The following is a 19,972-nucleotide window of genomic DNA, read 5'->3' as shown; positions in this document are numbered from 1 at the left end:
CATTCACACCAGTGATTTTGATTCCTTGGAGCAAAGTTAGGACTTAGAACTTGAGTTTTTGCCATGTGCCAAGTGAGTGTAACGCATACGTACGGTTTAGGAAACAACGCCAAAGGGTCTGGCACAACATAGTAGGTGCTACGTGTTGCCTACAGGGGTTGGAAATGTATTTGCAGGGTAAACAAATGATGGGTAAGAAGCATGGATTAAACTAGAGTCTGTGTACCCTAGCGTCTTCCACTCTGAAAGGAAATAGGGCAACAGTGTTAGCAATACAAAAGATAAATATTTATTCAGAACAAAACTTTTAACAATCGATTTTACATTCTAAGCCACAAGGAAATAGCAAAACATAAAGCGAAGGAAAAACAAAAACTAAAAGAAAAGCAGTGTACTGTCTTTTCTACTTTAGCTTGATAACACTTAGTTGACCCAATGCCCTCTTGCAAGTGGTCTGTTTTGCAAGTACATTTTAGAGTTAACAGCTCACTTACGATTACAGGTTAAAATCACCTTTCTCCTGTGAGTGAGGAAGCTATAGATGAGCTCCAGTCAGATGCTTCTCTGGGGTTTCTAGCTATTGAGGCTAAGGTGCAAATGTAAACCTCCGGCAGGTTTCCTTACTGAGGAGCACCCCCATTTCTAAGCAGTGGCAATGAGTGGCGGAGGGGGAGGTCCCAAAGGACTTGGCACTTCAATCCAGATACAGTACCCCAGGGAGCAGAAGCACACCCTGGATTATGTTCCTTTGTCCCTTCCTGATCTCCCAAGTATTCAGAAGCCCCTGCTAAATGTCTTTCTCCCCCAGATGATTTCTTAGCATTCCTCTGGGCTCACCATTCTGGAGAGATCAGACTTTCTGGGCCCTCAAGTGTTGAGGAAAATGTTGTGAAGTGTGAGAGGTAGTGGAATGAGCACCGGGCTTGGGGTCAGGGAACTCTACTCTAGGCTAGCTCTGGAACCAGACAGCTACGTGATTTTGACGCAGTCACTGACCCTCTCTGGGTCTGTTGCACCTGTTGGAAATCCAGGGGATTGGTCTAAACCAATTTTTAGGTCCTTTCCAGTAAGAAAATTCTAAATTCCATGATTCTGTGAAAAATGGCTTCTGAGCCACTGAACAGCTGTCCCAAAGTCCATGCATTTTAATGCCATAAGAGAGGCCCTTGGCCACCATTCAGAGCTTATTGACTCAGATTACGTACACTTCTAACAACACTGGTTTCACAAATTCTCAGACCACAGAGATTAGAAGCAGCAAATTAAAAGGGGGAGGGGAAGAGCTGCAAAAAGTAGACACCCTGACAGAAGCCACAGTCAACAATGTTCCGGATTCAACAAACACTGACGGAGTGCCTACCACGTGGTGGGCCCTGTACCTAGGGCCGGGGCATAAAGATGAGCAAGGCAGCCCAATGGGTGAAAATCCTGGGAGAGGACAAGGCGTGGGGAGTAAAAAGTACACAAAAAAACCCCACACAAAAACCACAAAACCCCCCCCAAAACAACCCAGGTACAAAAACGAAAAGCAAAATCTTAAAAAGAGGCGACACATCTGCACACGACAGTTCTCGGTAGTCACTGATGACAGAGTCACCAATTCAGAAAAGGCTGAAATGGAGTAAACTCGGTTTAAGAAGGCAGAGAGAGAGAGATGTCTCTTGTACGTTTAAAAAGATCTCCTTCAAAAACGATAAAAAATGGTTTAAAAAAAAGTTTTGGCACTTAAGAGGGGGTAAGCTGGCTCTGGATTCCCCTGGCAGGCAGGCGGGTATTCAGTGCCCAGCCACCCCGGTTAGCTGAGCTGCCACGGAATTGTGAACTGCTTTGGGACACTGGGCAAAGGCGTGTCCTCGCTTGCCGCAGAGGTTGCAAACGATGACCTTCCGGCAGTAAGGGCTCAGATGCCCCTCCTCCCCGCACCTGAAGCACCTGTCCTGCGTGCAGCTGCCGCTCATGTGGGTCCGGGAACCACATTTAAAGCACGTCTTGGGCTGCCCCTTGTACCAGCTGTAGCCCCTCTCGGCCCCCAGGAAGAAGGCCCCAGGCAGGTGCCTGACCCCGCCCTCCCCCTGGCGCAGCTCGATCTCACACTTGTACTCCCCGGTCCAGATCCCAAACCTGTCGGTCACTTTCACGGGCACGGCCAGGACATCGCAGTGGCGCTTGAGCCAGGTCACGATGTCCTCCACGTCCACCGTCTCGTTCCGGAAGAGGATGAAGAGCGTCTTCAAGCTGGACTTGCTCCGCCCCAGCACCACAAAGTTCTCCCAGCAGTCCTCCTGCTCGCGCTTCTCCTCGTAGACGCGTAGGAACAGGGCCAGCTTCTCCGCCGAGCGGAAGCTCACGTCGAACTCGCGACTGCCCGGGATCTGGATGACCGCGTAGATGTCGCTCGGGTCCATGCCGATGGAGCGCAGGATGAGCGCGCCCACCACGAAGTCCCGAGTCGGGCAGGCACCCTCGTCTCCCTGGAAACAGATGCGCACCAGGAAGCGGCCTTTGCCCGGGCCCGCCGCGGGGCCCGTCGCCACTGCCTGCTCGTCCTGAGCGGGCCGTTCGGCTGCGTCCTCGGCCGCGCCAGGCCTGGCCGGGCCCGCCATGGCCGCCGCCTCGGCCTTCTTTCTCCGGGCCGCCTCGGCCGCGCCTTTCTTCTTGCGCGGGTCCGCCGCCTCGCCGGCCGGGTCTCTCCGCCGGCCCTTCGGGTCCCCGCGGCCGGCCGGGGGGAAGTCGCCGAGGCCCGGCGCCGCCAGGCCCGCGGGGGCGCCTAGCCCGCCGCCCACGCCGCCCACGCCGCTGCCGCCTTCCTCCTCCCGCCGCGGCGGCCGCGACTCGCGGAACTCGCCCTTCTTCTCGGCCAGGTTCTTCACCACCTGGGCCCAGCCCATCTTCTCGCGGCCGCCCTCGGCCTCCTCGCCGCGGGCCGCGGGCCGCGCGGGGGGCAGGAGCTGCGGCCGCCCCCGCTTCCTCTCCTCCTCCGCGCCGCCGCCGGTGGCCATTTTACCTCCTTCCCAGCATCCTCCACTCGCTCCCGCAGCCAAAGGGCGCCCATCCGCGCGCCCGCCCGCCCGGGGCTGTGGGGGTTTGGTGTGTGTCTGTGTGTGTCTGTGTGTGTGTGTGTGTGTGTGTGTGTTTTTTGAAATTCGACGCTTCTCTCCCCCGCCCCGCCGAAGGTATCTACCCGCGGCGCGCAGCGGCCAGCGCCGGCCCCGAGCCCTCGGGTAACGGCCGAGCCGCGTCTCCGCCAGCGCGCGCTCCGGCCCCACCTCCTGGGCGCCCGGGCGGGATGCGCCGCTTGGAGCGCGTCCCTGTCCCTTGCGAAGGCTTGGCAGCCCCGGGCCACGCTCTCGAGGATTCGCTCTTTCGCAAGCGGTCCTCGATGATTTCATTCAGGCAGCATCGCGAACGGCCCACGGCCCCAAGACGAGCCTATTTTGTTTTCTTTTCTATACCTCTTCTGTTTAACCAGAAACAAACGAAACTTCGCTCTCCCTCCTTTCAGAGCCCACGACAGTGCATTGTTTTAACAACGTTGGGTTATGGACATTTTCAAACACAAAGTTGAAAGAATTTTACGGTGAACATCTTACCTTTACCTTTGGAGTATTTTAACATCATTAGAATTTTTACTGTGCCTTATCACAGTACACCTCTATTCATCAGTCCTTTTGATACATTCCTAAATGATGCTGCATTTTTTTTAAACTTTTTTTTTTTTAACGTTTATTTATTTTTGGGACAGATAGAGACAGAGCATGAACGGGGGAGGGGCAGAGAGAGAGGGAGACACAGAATCGGAAACAGGCTCCAGGCTCTGAGCCATCAGCCCAGAGCCCGACGCGGGGCTCGAACTCACGGACCGCGAGATCGTGACCTGGCTGAAGTCGGACGCTGAACCGACTGCGCCACCCAGGCGCCCCGATGCTGCATTTTTTAAAAAGACCCATTATACTCATGATGACAATTATAATATATTGAGCTCTTCAGTGTCCGGTACTGTACTAAGCTCATTAGCACACTTTAAGCTCTATCACATGGAATCTTCCAAAACCACGCTGTAATGACACCCCTATCACAGGAGGCAGGGGCCTGGAGACCGGGTTAAAACATTTAGCCGAGTGTCAGAGTAATAGGCGACCGCATGTGTAGGTGGCTTATATTTCGAAACTGCTTTGCTTCTGACATTGTGGATCAAGGACTATTTGCATCAGACTCTCCGGAAAATCTGGTTGACACGAAGATTCTCAGCTGAAGTTAGCACTGGACAGAATTTGTATTCCTCTATCTGTCTCAAATGGTGCTTTGGAAGCATTAATAAAATCTGGGTGTTTGAGGGGATGGGTTAACAATACGCTTTGTCAGCTTTGTTTTCTTTATGCAAATCTGTGTGCATCTCAGGGTGTTTCAGTGACCATTGTGACTTTAATGAAAGAAGAGGTGGATTGTGGAGTCAGGGAGACCCTAGTGTGAATCTGACTGATTTGAATCTCAGCCTTGTCACATGGGGCCAATGACCTCAGTTTTCATAGGCTTAGTTTGCTCATCCGTAACAAAGGGATATTAATGTCTACTCTCAGAAGGCTAATGTTGGGGTTCAAGGAGATTGTGTGTCAAAGAGCTTGGTCCACAGGGGGTTTCCAAGAAAGGCTATTCTTCATTCTGTTGGTGTTTATTCTTTCTGCTTGACGGCTCAAGTCTTTCCACTGGGAGGAGGTTTACAAAACCAAATAGAACCTATATAATTTTAAATAATCTCTTCCATTCCTCTTACCCTAACTGCTCACCCCAGGCAACTATCATACAGATATTTACAAGGATCAGGCAGGTAACTTAAATAAGGACAGTGTGCTGGGTGAACTGCAGAGCAGGTATTTCTATCTGAAGGGGCAGCCGTTAGTCAACTTCCAGCTCATTATTGCTAGGGCTCACTGTAGCCAGATATTCCAAATTCTAAAGAGAAAACCGAACTATTTTCTTTGTGGGAAACATTCTTCCTTCTCTTTCTACAAGGCTGTCTCTGCTATATTTGGATCCTCTCTACAAAATTTAGAACCAGCTCACTAAATTCCAAGAAACCACTTTTTGGGATTTCAATCGGAATTGCATTGCGTTTGTACAGAACTGCCATTTGATAATACTAAATCACCTCATCTATGACCTCACTGGATTTCTCATTTAAGTCTTATTTTGATAAACTTCAATAACATTTTATAGTTTTCTTCATACACGTCTTGCATAATTAAAAAATTCATTTTGGGACACCTGGGTGGCTCTGACAGTTAAGTATCCGACTCTTGATCTCGGCTCAGGTCCTGATCTCACAGTTTGTGAGTTTGAGCACTGCACTGGGCTCTGTGCTGGCAACATGGAGCCTGCTTGGGATTCTGTCTCCCTCTCTCTCTGCCTCTACCCCACTCATTCTTGTTCTCTCTAGAAATAAATAAACTTAAAAATCAATTTAAAAAGGGAATACAAATTGAATTTTGTGTATTAACAACAACGCTGACACCTTTTAAAATTTCCAATGGTTTTTAAAATCACTTAAAAAAATTTTTTTTTAAGTTTATTTATTTTGAGAGAGACAGAAACAGTGTGAGTGGGGTGGGCAGAGGGAGAGGGAGGGAGAGAATCCCAGGCAGGCTCCAGTGCAGAGCCCGATGGGGGGCTCAAACTCACAAACTGTTGGATCATGACCTGAATTGAAACCAAGAGTCACACAAGACGCTTAACCGACTGAGCCACCCAGGTGCCCCTCACCTTGCTTTTCTATGTTGATACGTTCAGCCATATTGTCTGAATAACAAAGGTTTTGGTCTTTCTGTTCAGATCTAACAGTTCTTCTTGGGGGCGCCTGGGTGGCTCAGTCGGTTGAGCTTTCGGCTCAGGTCATGATTTCGCGGTCCGTGAGTTCGAGACCCGCGTCAGCCTCTGGGCTGATGTCTCAGAGCCGGGAGCCAGCTTCCGATTCTGTGTCTCCCTCTCTCTCTGCCCCTCCCCTGTTCATGCTCTGTCTCTCTCTGTCTCAAAAATAAATAAATGTTAAAAAAAAAATTTTTTTTAAAACAGTTCTTCTTGGCTTACTGCACTATCCAGGACCTCTCATCCAACCAAACATATATTAAGCATATTTGTTTTATTTCTGACTACAAAGAAATGTTTGTATTTTGAAAAGCTTTGACCTGTGGATTGGGTTCTGGCTCCATCTGAAATTTTACTAGCCACATCTTATATTGGAAGATTTTGTCGGTATGTGTATGGCCATTCCTTCCATCGATTCCCTTTTTCTCAGGTCAAATTTTGCAGATCCAAGATTTCTGTAGTCTCTTTTGGTCATTTTTAGCTTTATTTCTTGTTGATTATCACTGTCAGCAATCTTCCCTAAGAGTTGGGTAAAAGACTGAAAATTTACATTTCTCAGTGAATTTCTTTAGAAATTGTCAGCCATTCTCCTTAGCAGTCAGATTGGCCTACTGCAGAGATCATTGAACCAGGAGCTACAGGGGCCAGGCAGGTACTCTGAAAAACTCCGTCCAGATGGGCACTGAGGCCATCTACAGAGGGGAGACTTTACTCATTTCTGGCAAATTATTGCCATGGAAGGATATCAGAATTGGTCAGTTTGGCGCCTCAGTCTGGGTTCTTATTGACAGACTTCTGGCATTGCACTTTTTTTTTTTTAAAGGTTAGTTAGGAGACTGTGACAGAGGCATGCTTTGAGATGGACCTTGAAATAAGAAGCAGGTTTTGGAGAGGAAGACAGAGGAAAAAAAAAAAAAAAAAAGTCTGTGGGCCAGGCAGGTCTCTCTGTGCTGCAAGGTTGTAGATTGGGTGTGAGAGGAAAGCAAAGTATGTGTATGGGTGGGTGGTGGTAGAAAGCGGTATAATTCCACATATACTTTGAAGGTATTGCTGACAGACTTGGATGTGGGGTGAGAGGTAAATCAAAAGATGAGTCAAGGGGGAGGGGTGCGCATGGGTGGCTCAGCCAGTTAAACATCCAACTCTTGATTTCAGCTCGGGTCATGATCTCAAGGTTCATGAGTTCAAGCCCTGCGTTGGGCTCTGTGTGGACAGTGCAGAGCCTGCTTAGCCCCTTCCCCTGCTCGCACTCTTTCTCTCAAAATAAATATATATATATTTTTAAAAAAAGGATGGGTCAAGGATGACTCCAGGAAGAGAGTTGCCATTTTGAGTTGGGGGAAAGAGTTGCCTGTCAGAGTTGCCTATCAGGCACCCAAGTGGAGATGCTGAGTAGGCAGTTGGATGTATGCGGCTGGAATTCAGCGTAGAGGCTGGAGATACGAGTCTGGGAGGCATCTAGGTAGAGATGACATCTGAGGTCACAAGACTGGAAGGGAACGTGAATGGAGTGTGAGTGGATAAAGAAGAGAGGGCTGGGTTCTAGCCTTGAGACACTCGAAAGGAAAAAGAGGAAGAACCAGCAAAGGAGAAGAGAAGGGGTCAGGAAGCCACTCAAGAGAGTGGTTTCCTGGGCACCACGTTTAGAAAGTGTTTCAAGAGGGGCGCCTGGGTGGCGCAGTCGGTTAAGCGTCCGACTTCAGCCAGGTCACGATCTCGCGGTCCGTGAGTTCGAGCCCCGCGTCGGGCTCTGGGCTGATGGCTCAGAGCCTGGAGCCTGTTTCCGATTCTGTGTCTCCCTCTCTCTCTGCCCCTCCCCCGTTCATGCTCTGTCTCTCTCTGTCCCAAAAATAAATAAACGTTGAAAAAAAAATTAAAAAAAAAAAAAGAAAGTGTTTCAAGGGAGGAGTGATCCGCTGTGTCAAATGCTGCAGATAGGTCAAGAAAGATGAGAAGTGACTGTGGTGTTAGTACAGTGGAGGACACTGGTGGCCTTGACAGGGGCAGGTTCAGTGGAAAGGTGGAAATTCCTGGGGCAGTATCTCAGAGAACAATGAGGGAGGGTAGAATTCTGTGCACAGTTGTAGGAATCTGTCTTAACAGGCAGTTCATACAGTCATAAGAGGGAGGCAATTAGGTGGCTCCACGAGATGATACGAAACTGTGAATTTACTGATCCCCAGGATTTCTTAGTGAAATAGGAAGCAAAATCATTAGCCAAGAATAAGGATGAAGAAGAAAGTGATGGAGGTTTGATGAGAAGAGAAACATGACATAATTCTTTAGGATGATGGCTGGGGCCAGCTGAAGGATGGTATTTAAAACCTAGCTGAGCAGAATGTGGCGAGCTACGTTTCTCCTTGAGAGGTTAGTCCCTCAAGGCGCTCGGTAGTCCGCGTCCGTTTCCTTGGAGACGGACAGCCCGGTCTCGCTGGAAAGTTTGAGCGGCCTAGGTTACCACGTGGTCCACGCTCAGACAGAAGAGTTGCAGAAGCCGAATAAATAGGCATAGCAAGAGATCGGAGCCCCGCGGACTCACGACTCTTCTTCCACTTTCCCCAATGGCCCATGTCTTTCCAAAGTAAGTAAAAGGAGCATCGATGGGTGGTGAAGTGCGCATGCGTCCCCCACCCCCCGCCCCCGGCTTCTTTTGGTCTGGGCCTAGTTGTCTTTTGACCCCGCCCCCTCCCCGGCCCTCATCTCCCTAGCCCCGCCTCTCCCTCGGGCTCTCCCAGCTCCCGCGCGTTCCAGTGGTAGTTAACTGGGAGACCCTGTTCGCGTTTGCTGTTACAATCCGTGGGTTGGGAGTGATGGACGTTCTTTCCCGCCCCAACTCTTTCCAGACCCAACCGCTCTGGGATTCGCTCCACAGTCCACAACTTCCAGATTCTGGTGAGTCCGGGAGCGCTAAGGAGCAGATTGGGGGCTTGCTGACCCTGGGCCTGCAGTCCTCCTGCCCTGAACCCCCAGGCTGTGACTGTCCCGGGTGATAGAGTCTGGAGACCTGAATTCCAGGCCTGCCTGTGTCACACAGTTGCTGTAGGATCCGGGGGCAATTCTCGGAGCCTGTTTTTTTCTCATCACCTTATCGGAACGTGAGGGTATTTTATACTGCTCTCTTATTTATCTCTGATCGCTACTATGGTTTTCTATTGGGTCTTTTCCATGCCTTCTGTTTCTCACAGTTCTTAGCACCTCACAGCCTGGATGTGCTTAGTAAATTCTGGCTGGCTGATAAAAAAGTGATAGCATTTCTGAAGCTCTTACCACATGCTTCACAAATATCCCTTGGACTGCTCGCATCAACCCGCGGAGGTGGGTTTTATAATTAGACCTAGTTTACAGATGAGAAAAATTGAGGCTCAGAGAAGTAAAGTCACTTGCTCAGGGTCACAGATATCTGTAAGGGGTGAAGCTGGGATTTGAACCCATCAGGCTGTGTGACTGAGTGTGTTGTATCTGGTAGGATTATGTTCCATGGCAGCGGTCCAAGCAGAAAACCAAGCCATCTACTCTGCCTCCAGTCCTACAATCCAGAGGCCGTAAGAAGAGCAGAGTGAAGGCTTTGACTAGTGTCCCGCCAGGTGGGCAGAAACCCTTGAGGGCTGGTATGTGGGCGGGAGCCGGGACAGCCGTGTATGCCCTCGGCCTTTGGTGACATCAACTGTATTAGAGTGGGCTAATTGCGGTAACAAACAATCCCCAAGTTTCAAGGGTTAATATTCAAGCCTATTTCTCATTTCCGTCAAAGAACAATTGTGGATCTGCAGGGGAGGAGGTAATCTTGTCCACATGGTCATTCAGCGATCCAGGCTTCTTTAGCCTTGTGGCTCTGACAGTTTGTGAGGCCTTGGAGTCCTCTGCTAGATACTTCTGCACTCAGAGAGAGAGAGAGAGAAAGAGAGAGAGACAGCAAGGATATGGGTAATTGTGTGGACATTTTTTTTTTTTTTAGACTCGAAGTGATACATATCACTCCCACTCATGTTCCAGTGGCTGTAGCTCAGTCCTATGACTACCCATAACCACAAGAGGAGAAATGTCCTGCTGTGTGTCCAGGAGGCCAAGAAAACAGGGTTTGGTCAACTCAGGATAATCTCCACCACATTGTTGTTATGCCTTCTGAGGGAGTTCTCAGGCCCTTGGCTCAGGCAGACCTGGGTTCACTTCTTGGCTCTGCCCTTTACCATCTTGGAAAAGCCATTCATCTCTCTGAGCTTTAGTTTTCTCATTTTTTTAAAAATGTTTTTTATTTATTTTTGAAAGAGACGGGGAGGCAGAGCATGAGTGGGAGGGAGGAGCAGAGAGAGAGGGAGACACAGAATCTGAAGCAGGCTCCCGGCTCTGAGCCATCAGCACAGAGCCCGACGCGGGGCAGGAACTCATGACCCGCGAGATCATAACCTGAGCCGAAGTCGGACGCTCAACCGACTGAGCCACCCAGGCGCCCCATAGTTTGCTCATTTGTAATATGAGGACCTGATAGGATGGCCGCAAGAATTAAATGAGAAGATCTGCGTCAAGCATTGTTGCTCAACCTTCTCAGACCCAACATTCCTTTTAATAACAAATATTTTGTAATATTCCTTTAGTATCTGAGATAAACTTCATAGATAATATAATTGACCTATGTATGTAATTTTAAAAATCAATATAATGTCCTCAGTGTAAAGTAAAGGAAAAGAAAAAGGAAAGCTGTTTATAGTTAAATAACTTCTATTTTAGTATGTAAATACTCAGGGTGAACTCTATTAGAAGATATGACAAAGTAGGCAGAAGCTTATTCACAGATGCGGAGTCACAGTGAATGTAAGAGTTGCAAATGCAGGCTGACACGTGGTGGGATGTTAGGGACTCAAATGGCCAGAGGGATTTTTCATTGCAGTCACGATTTCCAAAGTGATGCCCCTCTCTTGGTAAAGTTCTTAACAAAACAGAGCACAATCTTCCCTTGATTGTAGCTGCTTTCTTGGAAAATTCAGCATTACCATAACCCCCTACAAAATACTCTTTGTGTTTAAATTTTTTTCTTTAACGTTTATTTATTTTTTGAGAGACAGAGAGAGAGACAGAGCATGAGCAGGGGAGGGACGGAGAGAGGGAGTCACAGAATCCGAAGCAGGCTCCAGGCTCTGAGCTGTCAGCACAGAGCCCGATGCGGGGCTTGAACCCACGATCTGTGAGATCAGACCTGAGCTGAAGTCGGACGCTTAACCAACTGAGCCACCCAGGTGCCCCCTCTTTGTGTTTATACGTGAAAGAGAGTCAGGTTCTGGGATCAGATCATTATAAATATGGTTTTTACCTACATCAGTGTCTGATAGGGCTTTGGAAAGTCATGCAGGAAGTAGGAGACTTCTGTGTTCTGTGGGGCTGTCCTATTCTGGGGCTATCTATCGAGCATCCCTGGCCCCCACCCACAGATGCCCATCGGGACCCCCAGTATTTGTGAGAACCACAAATCCTCCTTTCCGATGTATCTAAAACGCCCCTGTCAAGAGCTTTGGATGTTAAGTGCTGAGCACAAGGCCTGATGGTAGTGACAGAATTTGTGTCCTTGGCTTTAGATCTATTCATACAGCATCCACAGGGAAACTCCTTTCCTTCTGTCACTGGGGAGACAGTGAGATGTGTAACATACAACCACAGTAAGAACCAGAGTAATTAACACAGGCCAAGCACTTATTATGTGCCAGATACTGTTCTCGGCACTTTGCCCACATCACTTCATTTAGTCTTCTCAACAGCCCCGTGAGGTGGGTGCTGTGACGATCACCTCTTCTTCTAGATAAGGCATGGACAGGTGTAACTTCCAAGGTCCCACAGGTAGGAGGGGGCAGGGCCAGGCTGTGACAGTCGGCAGTTTGTCTCCAGGGTGCACAGTCTTAACCACAGGTCGATGGAGAGTCTGTGGGCACCGGAGAAACATGGAACTGAGTTGGTGTTCCTGTCTCCCTTCCTGCAATTCCATCTAGGTTACCTCTCGCAGCCCCCGCTACAGAGATTCCTGCTTTACGCCCGGTGAAATCCTCTGTGTAAATTACAATGATGAAAATAGTTACCACTTGCTGAGGACTTATTTTATGTTAGGCTCTGTTGCAGAGGCGTCATTCATTCATTCATTCATTCATTCATGTATTCATTCAGCAGCATCCATTTGCTGAGTACCCACGTGCCCAAAATTGGGCTGAGTGTTGTTGACTTATGGTGACGGAGACAGATTGGGTTTCCGGCTGCATAGAGTTCACAGTCCCAACCTCAAACATGTAACTACACAAAACTTAAAAAAAAAACAAATTTTTTTTTACGTTTATTTTTATTTATTTTGAGAGAGATACAGAGAAAGCAGGGGAGGGACAGAGAGGGAGACAGAATCCCAAGCAGGCTCTGCGCTGGCAGCACAGAGTCCGATATGGGGCTCGAACTCCCAAACCGTGAGATCATGACCTGAGCCGAAGTCACGAGTCAGAAGGTGTACCGACTGAGCCCCCCAGGAGCCCCTTTTTTTATTTTTTTATGAAAAAATGTTTTTTACGCAAAACTTTCAATACACTTGAGATAGACGGGTACAAGGAGGTCACCACTTCATTTATTCCTTCCGACCTGGGAGATAAAAATCACTATTTTACAGATGAAGGAACTGAGGCTTCGGTTGGTAAAATGTCTTAAGCAAAGTCATGTCCTTGAGGCAAGCTTTCGTGTCTTCGACAAGATGCATCAGCTTATTCCCCCAAGACGGGATGACCCCATTCCTTCTTGTTCCTCCCTTTTGCAACTAAAAAAGCCCTAGATGTAACACAACAAACATAAGAAGACTTTGAAAACTGGAAAGAATAACGTGGGTTGGTTGCTAAAGGGGTGAGCAGTCATCTGGCCTGTATGCTACGTCTCAGCAGGGGACGGACTGTCTGCTAAAATGAAGATTAAGTAGGATCCAGAGTATTATTTAAAACTTGGGGGTGCTTGGGTGGCTCAGTTGGTTAAGTATTGGACTCTTTTTTTAAAATGTTTTTATTTTATTTATTTATTTTTTAATTTTTAATGCTTATTTATTTTTGAGAGAGAGAGAGAGAGAGAGAGAGAGAAAGCATCAGTGGGGAAGGGGCAGAGAGACAAGAGGGAGACACAGAATCTGAAGTAGGCTCCAGGCTCTGAGCTGTCAGCACAGAGCCTGACCCAGGGCTCAAACTTGTGAACCGCAATATCATGACCTGAGCCGAAGTCAGACGCTCAACCATCTGAGCCACCCAGGCACCTCAAACATCAGGCTCTTAATTTCAGCTCAAGTCATGATCTCACGGTTCGTGAGTTCGAGCCCCATGTCGGGCTCTATGCTGACAGCGCAGAGCCTGTTTGGGATTTTCTGTCTCCCTCTCTCTGTGCTCCTTCCCTGCTCACTCTCTATCTCTCTCTCTCAAAAATAAATAAATAAGCATTAAAAATAAACATCAAGGATACGACAAAAGCACTTGTCATACCAAGAATAAGGAAAATCACAACATGAAGGAGAAAAGACAGACATCAACACCAAGATGAGTCAGATAGAATGATTTGACTGTTTTTATTTACAGATGGCATGCCTGTCTATGTAGAGAATCTTAAGGAATCTACTAAATCTAAAAGAAACTAGAATTAATAAGTTTGGCAAGGTTGCAGAATACAAGTACACAAAAAAATCAACCACATTTCTATGTTCTTACAATGAGTATGGGGAAACCAAAATTAAAAATACATTTATAATCCAAAGAAATTGAAATATTTAGGCATAAACTTAACAAAGAATGTATAGGACTTGTATGCTGAAAATTACATAATGCTAATGAAAGAGGTCAAAGAAGACCTAAATAAATGGACAGACATACTATGTTCACAATTATAATACTCAGCATAGTGGGGGCCCCTGGGTGGTTCAGTCGGTTGAGTGTCTGACTTCAGCTCAGGTCATGATCTCACAGTTTGTGGGTTCGAGCCCCACGTCGGGCTCTGTGCTGACAGCTCGGAGCCTGGAGCCTGCTTTAGATTCTGTGTCTCCCTCTCTCTCTCCTCCTCCCCCGCTCACGCTCTGTATCTCAAAAATAAAGAAACATTAAAAAAAAATTAATAAAATTTAAAAAAAGATTCTCTCTCCCTCTCTCTCTTAAAAATAAATAAAAACATTAAAAAAAAAAAAAAAAAAGAACACTCAGCATAGTAAAGATGCCAATTCTCCCCAATTTGATTTCTGTGTATAATGTAATTCCTATCAAAATCCCAGGAAGGTGTTTTATAGACATAGGTTTATTCTAAAATTTATATTGAAAAGCAAGGCCCTAGAATAAACTATTTTGAGAAAGGAGGATAATGTGGGAAGAATCACTTTACCTGATACTAAGGCCTACTATACAGCTACATTAATCAAGACAGCATAGAATGAGCAGAGATAAACACCTACACCAGTGGAATAGGACAGAGAAACCAGAAATAGAGCCACATAAATATGCCTGGCTGATTTTTGACAACGGTGCAAAAACAGCTCAGTGGAGGAAAAGAAAGCCTTTTCCACAAATAGTGCTGGGGCAAGTGGACATCCATAGGCAAAAAGAAAAAACAAACAAAAACAAAAAAACAAAAAGAGAGAGAAAGAAAAACAAAAAGAACCTTGACTTGAGTTTCAGAAGTTAGACAAAACTTAACTCCAAAATGAAATAAAAATTAAATGTGTTCATGTAAAAGTGTACACCTTTTAGGAAAGAAAATACAGGAGAGAAAAATCTTTGGGACCCATGGCCACGTGAAAAGCTCTCAGACTTTATACCAACAGCTTGATCCATAAAAGAAAAATGAAATAAATGGGGAAGTTCGATATCATCAAAAGTAAAAACCTGTTCTGTGAAAGACTCTGTTAAGGGGATGAAAAGACGAGCTACAGACTTGGAGAAAATGTTTGCGAACTGCATCTGACAAAGGACTGCTACGTAGAATAGATTGAGAACTCTTAACAGAAGAACAGTGCAGTTAGCAAATGGGCAAAAGACACGAAGAGACATTTCACTGATGAGGATATCCAGATGGTAAATAATCACATGAAAAGATGTTTGACATCATTATCCATTAGGGCCGTGCAAGTTACACCACAGTGACTTGTCACCACACGCCTATCAGACTGGCTAAAATGAAAAATAGTGATAACACCGAATGCCGGCAAAGAGGAGAAGCTGGACGATGCATGTGTTGCTGGTGGGCATGTAAAATGCTACAGCTGCTCTGGAAAAGACTTCGGCAGTTTCTAATGAAACCAACATGCAGTTCTCATCACGGTTCAACAATTGCACTCTTGGGCATTCATTCCCGTGACGTGACAACTTAGGGTCACACAAAAACCAGTGCATGAATGTTCCATAGCAGCCTTATTCATAATACTCTCAAACTGGAAGCAATCCAGATGTCCTTTAATGGTTAATGGTTAAATAAGCTATGGTACATCCATACCACGGAATACTATCCATTGATAAAAAGGAAAGGATTGTTCAGATTCTGTGTCTCCCTCCGTCTCTCTGCCCTTCCTCTGCTCGTGCTCTGTCTGTCTCTCGCAAAAATAAAAGGAACGGATTGTTGATACAGTCGATAACTTGGATGAATCCACAGAATTTTGCTGAGTGAAAAAAAGCCAATTCCAGAAGTTGTATATTCTACGATTCCATTTATGTAGCATTCTGGGAATGACAAAATTGTAGAAATGGAGAACGGATGAGTGATCACCAGGGGTTAGGGACACAGGCTGGGGGAGGGTGGTAAGGGGAGGGGAAGAGACTATGGCTATAAAAGGCAACATGAGGGGCGCCTGCTCAGTCGGTTAAGCGGCCGACTTCGGCTCAGATCATGATCTCGCGGTCCGTGAGTTCGAGCCCCGCGTCGGGCTCTGTGCTGACAGCTCAGAGCCTGGAGCCTGTTTCAGATTCTGTGTCTCCCTCTCTCTGACCCTCCCCTGTTCATGCTCTGTCTCTCCCTGTCTCAAAAATAAATAAAACATTAAAAAAAAAACATTTAAAAAAGGCAACATGAGCTATGCTTGCGGTGATGGAAACGTTCTATATCTTGCCTGTCTTAACATCAATTTCATGGTTCTGAAATTGTAGGTGATTTTGCAAAATGCTACCATTGGGAGAGACTGGGTTAAGGATACAGAAGATCTCTCTCTGTGTGTGTGTTTTTTTTAATGTTTTATTTAATTTTGAGAGCAAGAGAGTGTGAGCAGGGGAGGGGCAGAGAGAGAGGGGAACGGGGGATCCGAAGTGGGCTCAGTACTGACAACAGCAAGTCCGATATGGGGCTCAAACTCATGAACCTTGGGATCATGACCTGAGCCGAAGTCAGATGCTTAACTGACTGAGCCACCCAGGTGCCCCAGTAATAAATTTAATTAAAAATAAAAAAGATATATCAGGGCTACTGCCATTAATGAAAATAAATTGTCGTTATTAAAGCTACAAATCTCCCTAACTATTTGAGTTCAACTTACTAATCTTATAATTTTTACAAACACTTCTAAGGGGGATTTGGGAAGTTGGTTAATTAATTTCCCCTAATTCTTTTAAGCCACATCTTAAAGTTTCATATATTGAATTTTCATTTTCAAAGGGTTCGCTTGTCTGATTCACAAAGACCATCAAGCATTTAAATAATGCTTGTACATCTAATAAATAAACTTCGAGATATGGGTAATCTTATGTCCTCTCATGTTTCGGTAATTTATACACATTTAATAAGAACGTCTTAAACTTTTAATTTGAAACAAATCTAAATCAAAATCTCATTTACACATTTTAAATTAGAACCACAATATTAATCTATTAATCATTCCATCTTTTAAACACTACAATTAAATACCCGGCGTATACAGATAACTCATAACTTTAACACAACATTATTGTAGTTTACTTCATCACTTCAGCAGTTAATGCTAACATCTTCCAGGGTTAGCTGTGTCGATGCATTGAAGAAATAATATTTTTCTGAATTGTACTGGGTTGCACCTGGAGTAGGGATTTGGGTGGGGGGGTGGCGGGGACGAGAATGTGGCCACAGCATTCATGATGATTTGGGTGATTTTTTTTTTTTAATTTATTTTTGAGAGAGAGAGAGAGAGCACAAGCAGGGGAGGGGCAGAGAGAGTGGGGGACAGAGGATCTAAAGCAGGCTCTGTGCTGACTGTAGAGAGTCCGATGCAGGGCTCGAACCCATGAACCATGAGATCGTGACCTGAGCCGAAGTCAGTCCCTCAACCGGCTGAGCCGCCCAGGTGCCTTGATTTGGGTGATTTGTCCCGGGCTGGCACATGACACGCTGTGAGGAAGCAGGGGTTGGTTCTGAGAACATGTCCTCCAAATGCCTTATTCTGATCGGAACTATTTTCGTATACTCCTTATCTGGCAGGGCCACAGCTTTTAGAGGTATTTCAGACAGCCAGTCGGGAGTTTTGCACAGCTCCTGTGCCTTCGTGTGGTGCTGTGGTTCTGATGCCAATCCTCAGGTCATCAGTAACAGCAGTGACAACGAGAAATGCATATTCAGCACTGAGTGTGGATCAGGCACTTCTCGACACACTTTATTTTATTTATTTATTTTTTTTAATTAAAAAAAAAATTTTTTTTTCAACGTTTATTTATTTTTGGGACAGAGAGAGACAGAGCATGAACGGGGGAGGGGCAGAGAGAGAGGGAGACACAGAATCGGAAACAGGCTCCAGGCTCCGAGCCATCAGCCCAGAGCCCGACGCGGGGCTCGAACTCACGGACCGCGAGATCGTGACCTGGCTGAAGTCGGACGCTCAACCGACTGCGCCACCCAGGCGCCCCTCTCGACACACTTTAAAGCAGAATAACATTTAATCTTCACGACAACCCGATGAAGTAGGCATGATGATCACTCCTGTCTTATAGGTGGGAAAACTGAGGGACGGAGAGGTCATGTGACCCACCCAAATTCACGGGCTAGTGGAAAGCAGCGTCTGGATTCGAACCCAGGCTGTCTGGCTGATTAGTTCCTGCCCTTAACCCCCGCCCTGTCTGACTCTGCTACCGGCCGGGTTGGTGGGAGAGGTTGCGGGCACCCGGCCGTCTCCTGTGCTACCCTTCTCGCTCCTCCCCTCTGTCCGTGTCCAGGGTCACGGGGAAGCCTCCTGCACTTCCCTGTCCCTTACATCAAGGCCCAAAGTGAGGCCTGGGAGCTTAGTGGTAGATGTGAGTTTCATGCTCTGCCTCACTGTCACATATTATAAGGTCGAGAGTGGGTGGGGCTGGGGCCTGGGCCACCTCAATGGATGGTACTGGGACCCGATCCTAGGCCTGCCTATATCCTTACTCCCTCTCTGCCTTTTCCCATGCCCTAGCGTTGCATTCCAAGTCCGCCACGTCGATGACAAGCCAGCTGAGGCAGCCACGAGAAATGCACAGAGAGAAGCTGGACTCTGGAAAGGCACAGGCCAAAATCCGGCTAATGAAGGTAGGAGCATCCTCCCACAGGCACCGGGGCCCAGGGTGGGGGCAGAGGGGTCGGGGGACAGCGATAGCAAACACGCACTGAACATTTGGTGGATGCTGGGCTCATTTCCTCATTAGCAATGCCATGGGCATGCTTATCGTCACCCCCATTTTACAGATGCGTAAAACTGAGGTGCAAGGCGATGAAGGACTTGTACCAGGTCACATAGCCAGAAAATGGTAGTACCAGAGCCACTTAAGCAAAGTGTTTGCCTTTGTGTTTAAGACTAGGAAAATGATCAGAATCGCTTTTTATTTCACTGCATGAGGAACACAATCTGGTGGCTTGTCCTTTAAGACATTTCTAGTAAATGAACCTTTCGTGGAATACGATGCACCTTGAAGCAGGGCTTAGATGCTTACTAGTACATTTTTCACACCTCTGATACAATTTTAGGTAAGCAATTTTCTCACCGTCCATTGTTTTCTATGGCTTCAGAACAACGTTTCAAAGTATTTGAAATGACGAAGAGTCTTTGTGTCCATAGAAGAAAGTAGAATACTGAATACTATAAATACTACAAAATACCGTAGAAGAATTATTAACTTCTTCGAGAAAGTTTTTTTTTTCCAAAAGTTTTTTTTTCCCCATGAAATTTCATGGGTTTGGCTATCAATAAATGTCTGGTAATACATTTCAGATGTTTGTTCATCTTCTGCTTTATTTTTTTATTTTATTTATTTTATTTTTTATTTTTTGCAATATATGAAATTTATTATCAAATTGGTTTCCATACAACACCCAGTGCTCATCCCAAAAGGTGCCCTTCTCAATACCCATCACCCACCCTCTCCTCCCTCCCACCCCCCATCAACCCTCAGTTTGTTTTGAGAAAGTTTTTAAGAGCTCAGTGAACAATTACTAAATAAAGAAATAAGGAAGAATGCTATGAAACCTTTTCTTCCCTTTAACCTTCAATTTTGCAAAAAGGTTCAGAGGTGGCCCAGCGTTCTTAAAGGAGGAACTCATATTTCTGGTGTTTATTGTTATTGTTTTATTATTTTCTTTCTTTTTTTTTTAATTTTTTTTTCAACGTTTATTTATTTTTTTTGGGACAGAGAGAGACAGAGCATGAACCGGGGAGGGGCAGAGAGAGAGGGAGACACAGAATCGGAAACAGGCTCCAGACTCTGAGCCATCAGCCCAGAGCCCGACGCGGGGCTCGAACTCACGGACCGCGAGATCGTGACCTGGCTGAAGTTGGACGCTTAACCGACTGCGCCACCCAGGCGCCCCTCTTTTTTTTTTTTTTTTTAACGTATATTTATTTTTGAGACAGAGAGAGACAGAGCATGAACAGGGGAGGAGCAGAGAGAGGGAGACACAGAATCTGAAACAGGCTCCAGGCTCTGAGCTGTCAGCACAGAGCCCGACACGGGGCTCGAACTCACAGACCGTGAGATCATGACCTGAGCCAAAGTCGGATGCTTAACCGACCGAGCCACCCAGGCGCCCCTATTATTTTCTTTCTTAAAAATTAAAAAAAAAAAAATTTTTTTTTTCAACGTTTTATTTATTTTTGAGACAGAGAGAGACAGAGCATGAATGGGGGAGGGGCAGAGAGAGAGGGAGACACAGAATCGGAAACAGGCTC

At 46.5% G+C, this 19,972-nt stretch overlaps 2 protein-coding genes across 4 annotated transcripts in view; one reads left to right on the top strand and one right to left on the bottom strand.

Moving 5' to 3' along the window:
* Positions 1–266: 266 nt before the first annotated feature.
* Positions 267–3,287, bottom strand: ZCCHC3 (zinc finger CCHC-type containing 3). The gene has a single exon (XM_040447429.1). The coding sequence runs from the start codon at positions 2,997–2,999 to the stop codon at positions 1,776–1,778; it is 1,224 nt and encodes a 407-aa protein (XP_040303363.1). The 5' UTR covers positions 3,000–3,287; the 3' UTR covers positions 267–1,775.
* A 4,953-nt stretch (positions 3,288–8,240) lies between these two features.
* CUNH20orf96 (chromosome unknown C20orf96 homolog) overlaps positions 8,241–19,972 on the top strand; it is a 23,652-nt gene continuing 11,920 nt past the window's right edge. For 2 of the 3 annotated variants that reach the window (XR_005782067.1, XM_040447420.1), the window contains exons 1-4: positions 8,241–8,440; positions 8,703–8,751; positions 9,326–9,443; positions 18,227–18,339. Coding sequence is in view for 2 of the 3 variants with exons in the window: in XM_040447420.1 (XP_040303354.1) it covers positions 8,421–8,440; positions 8,703–8,751; positions 9,326–9,443; positions 18,227–18,339 (300 nt within the window). In the remaining variant the exon portion in view is untranslated. Of the gene's footprint in view, positions 8,441–8,552; positions 8,752–9,325; positions 9,444–18,226; positions 18,340–19,972 lie in introns of those variants that run through there. The other variant, XM_040447421.1, reaches the window with a different exon arrangement.

This window comes from Herpailurus yagouaroundi, unplaced genomic scaffold (assembly GCF_014898765.1).
Source record: "Herpailurus yagouaroundi ecotype Mexico unplaced genomic scaffold, PumYag 196, whole genome shotgun sequence".
Taxonomy (NCBI): Eukaryota; Metazoa; Chordata; class Mammalia; order Carnivora; family Felidae; genus Herpailurus; species Herpailurus yagouaroundi.
The sequence above is the reverse complement of the archived record's forward strand: the minus strand, read 5'-3'. Positions and strand labels throughout refer to the sequence as shown.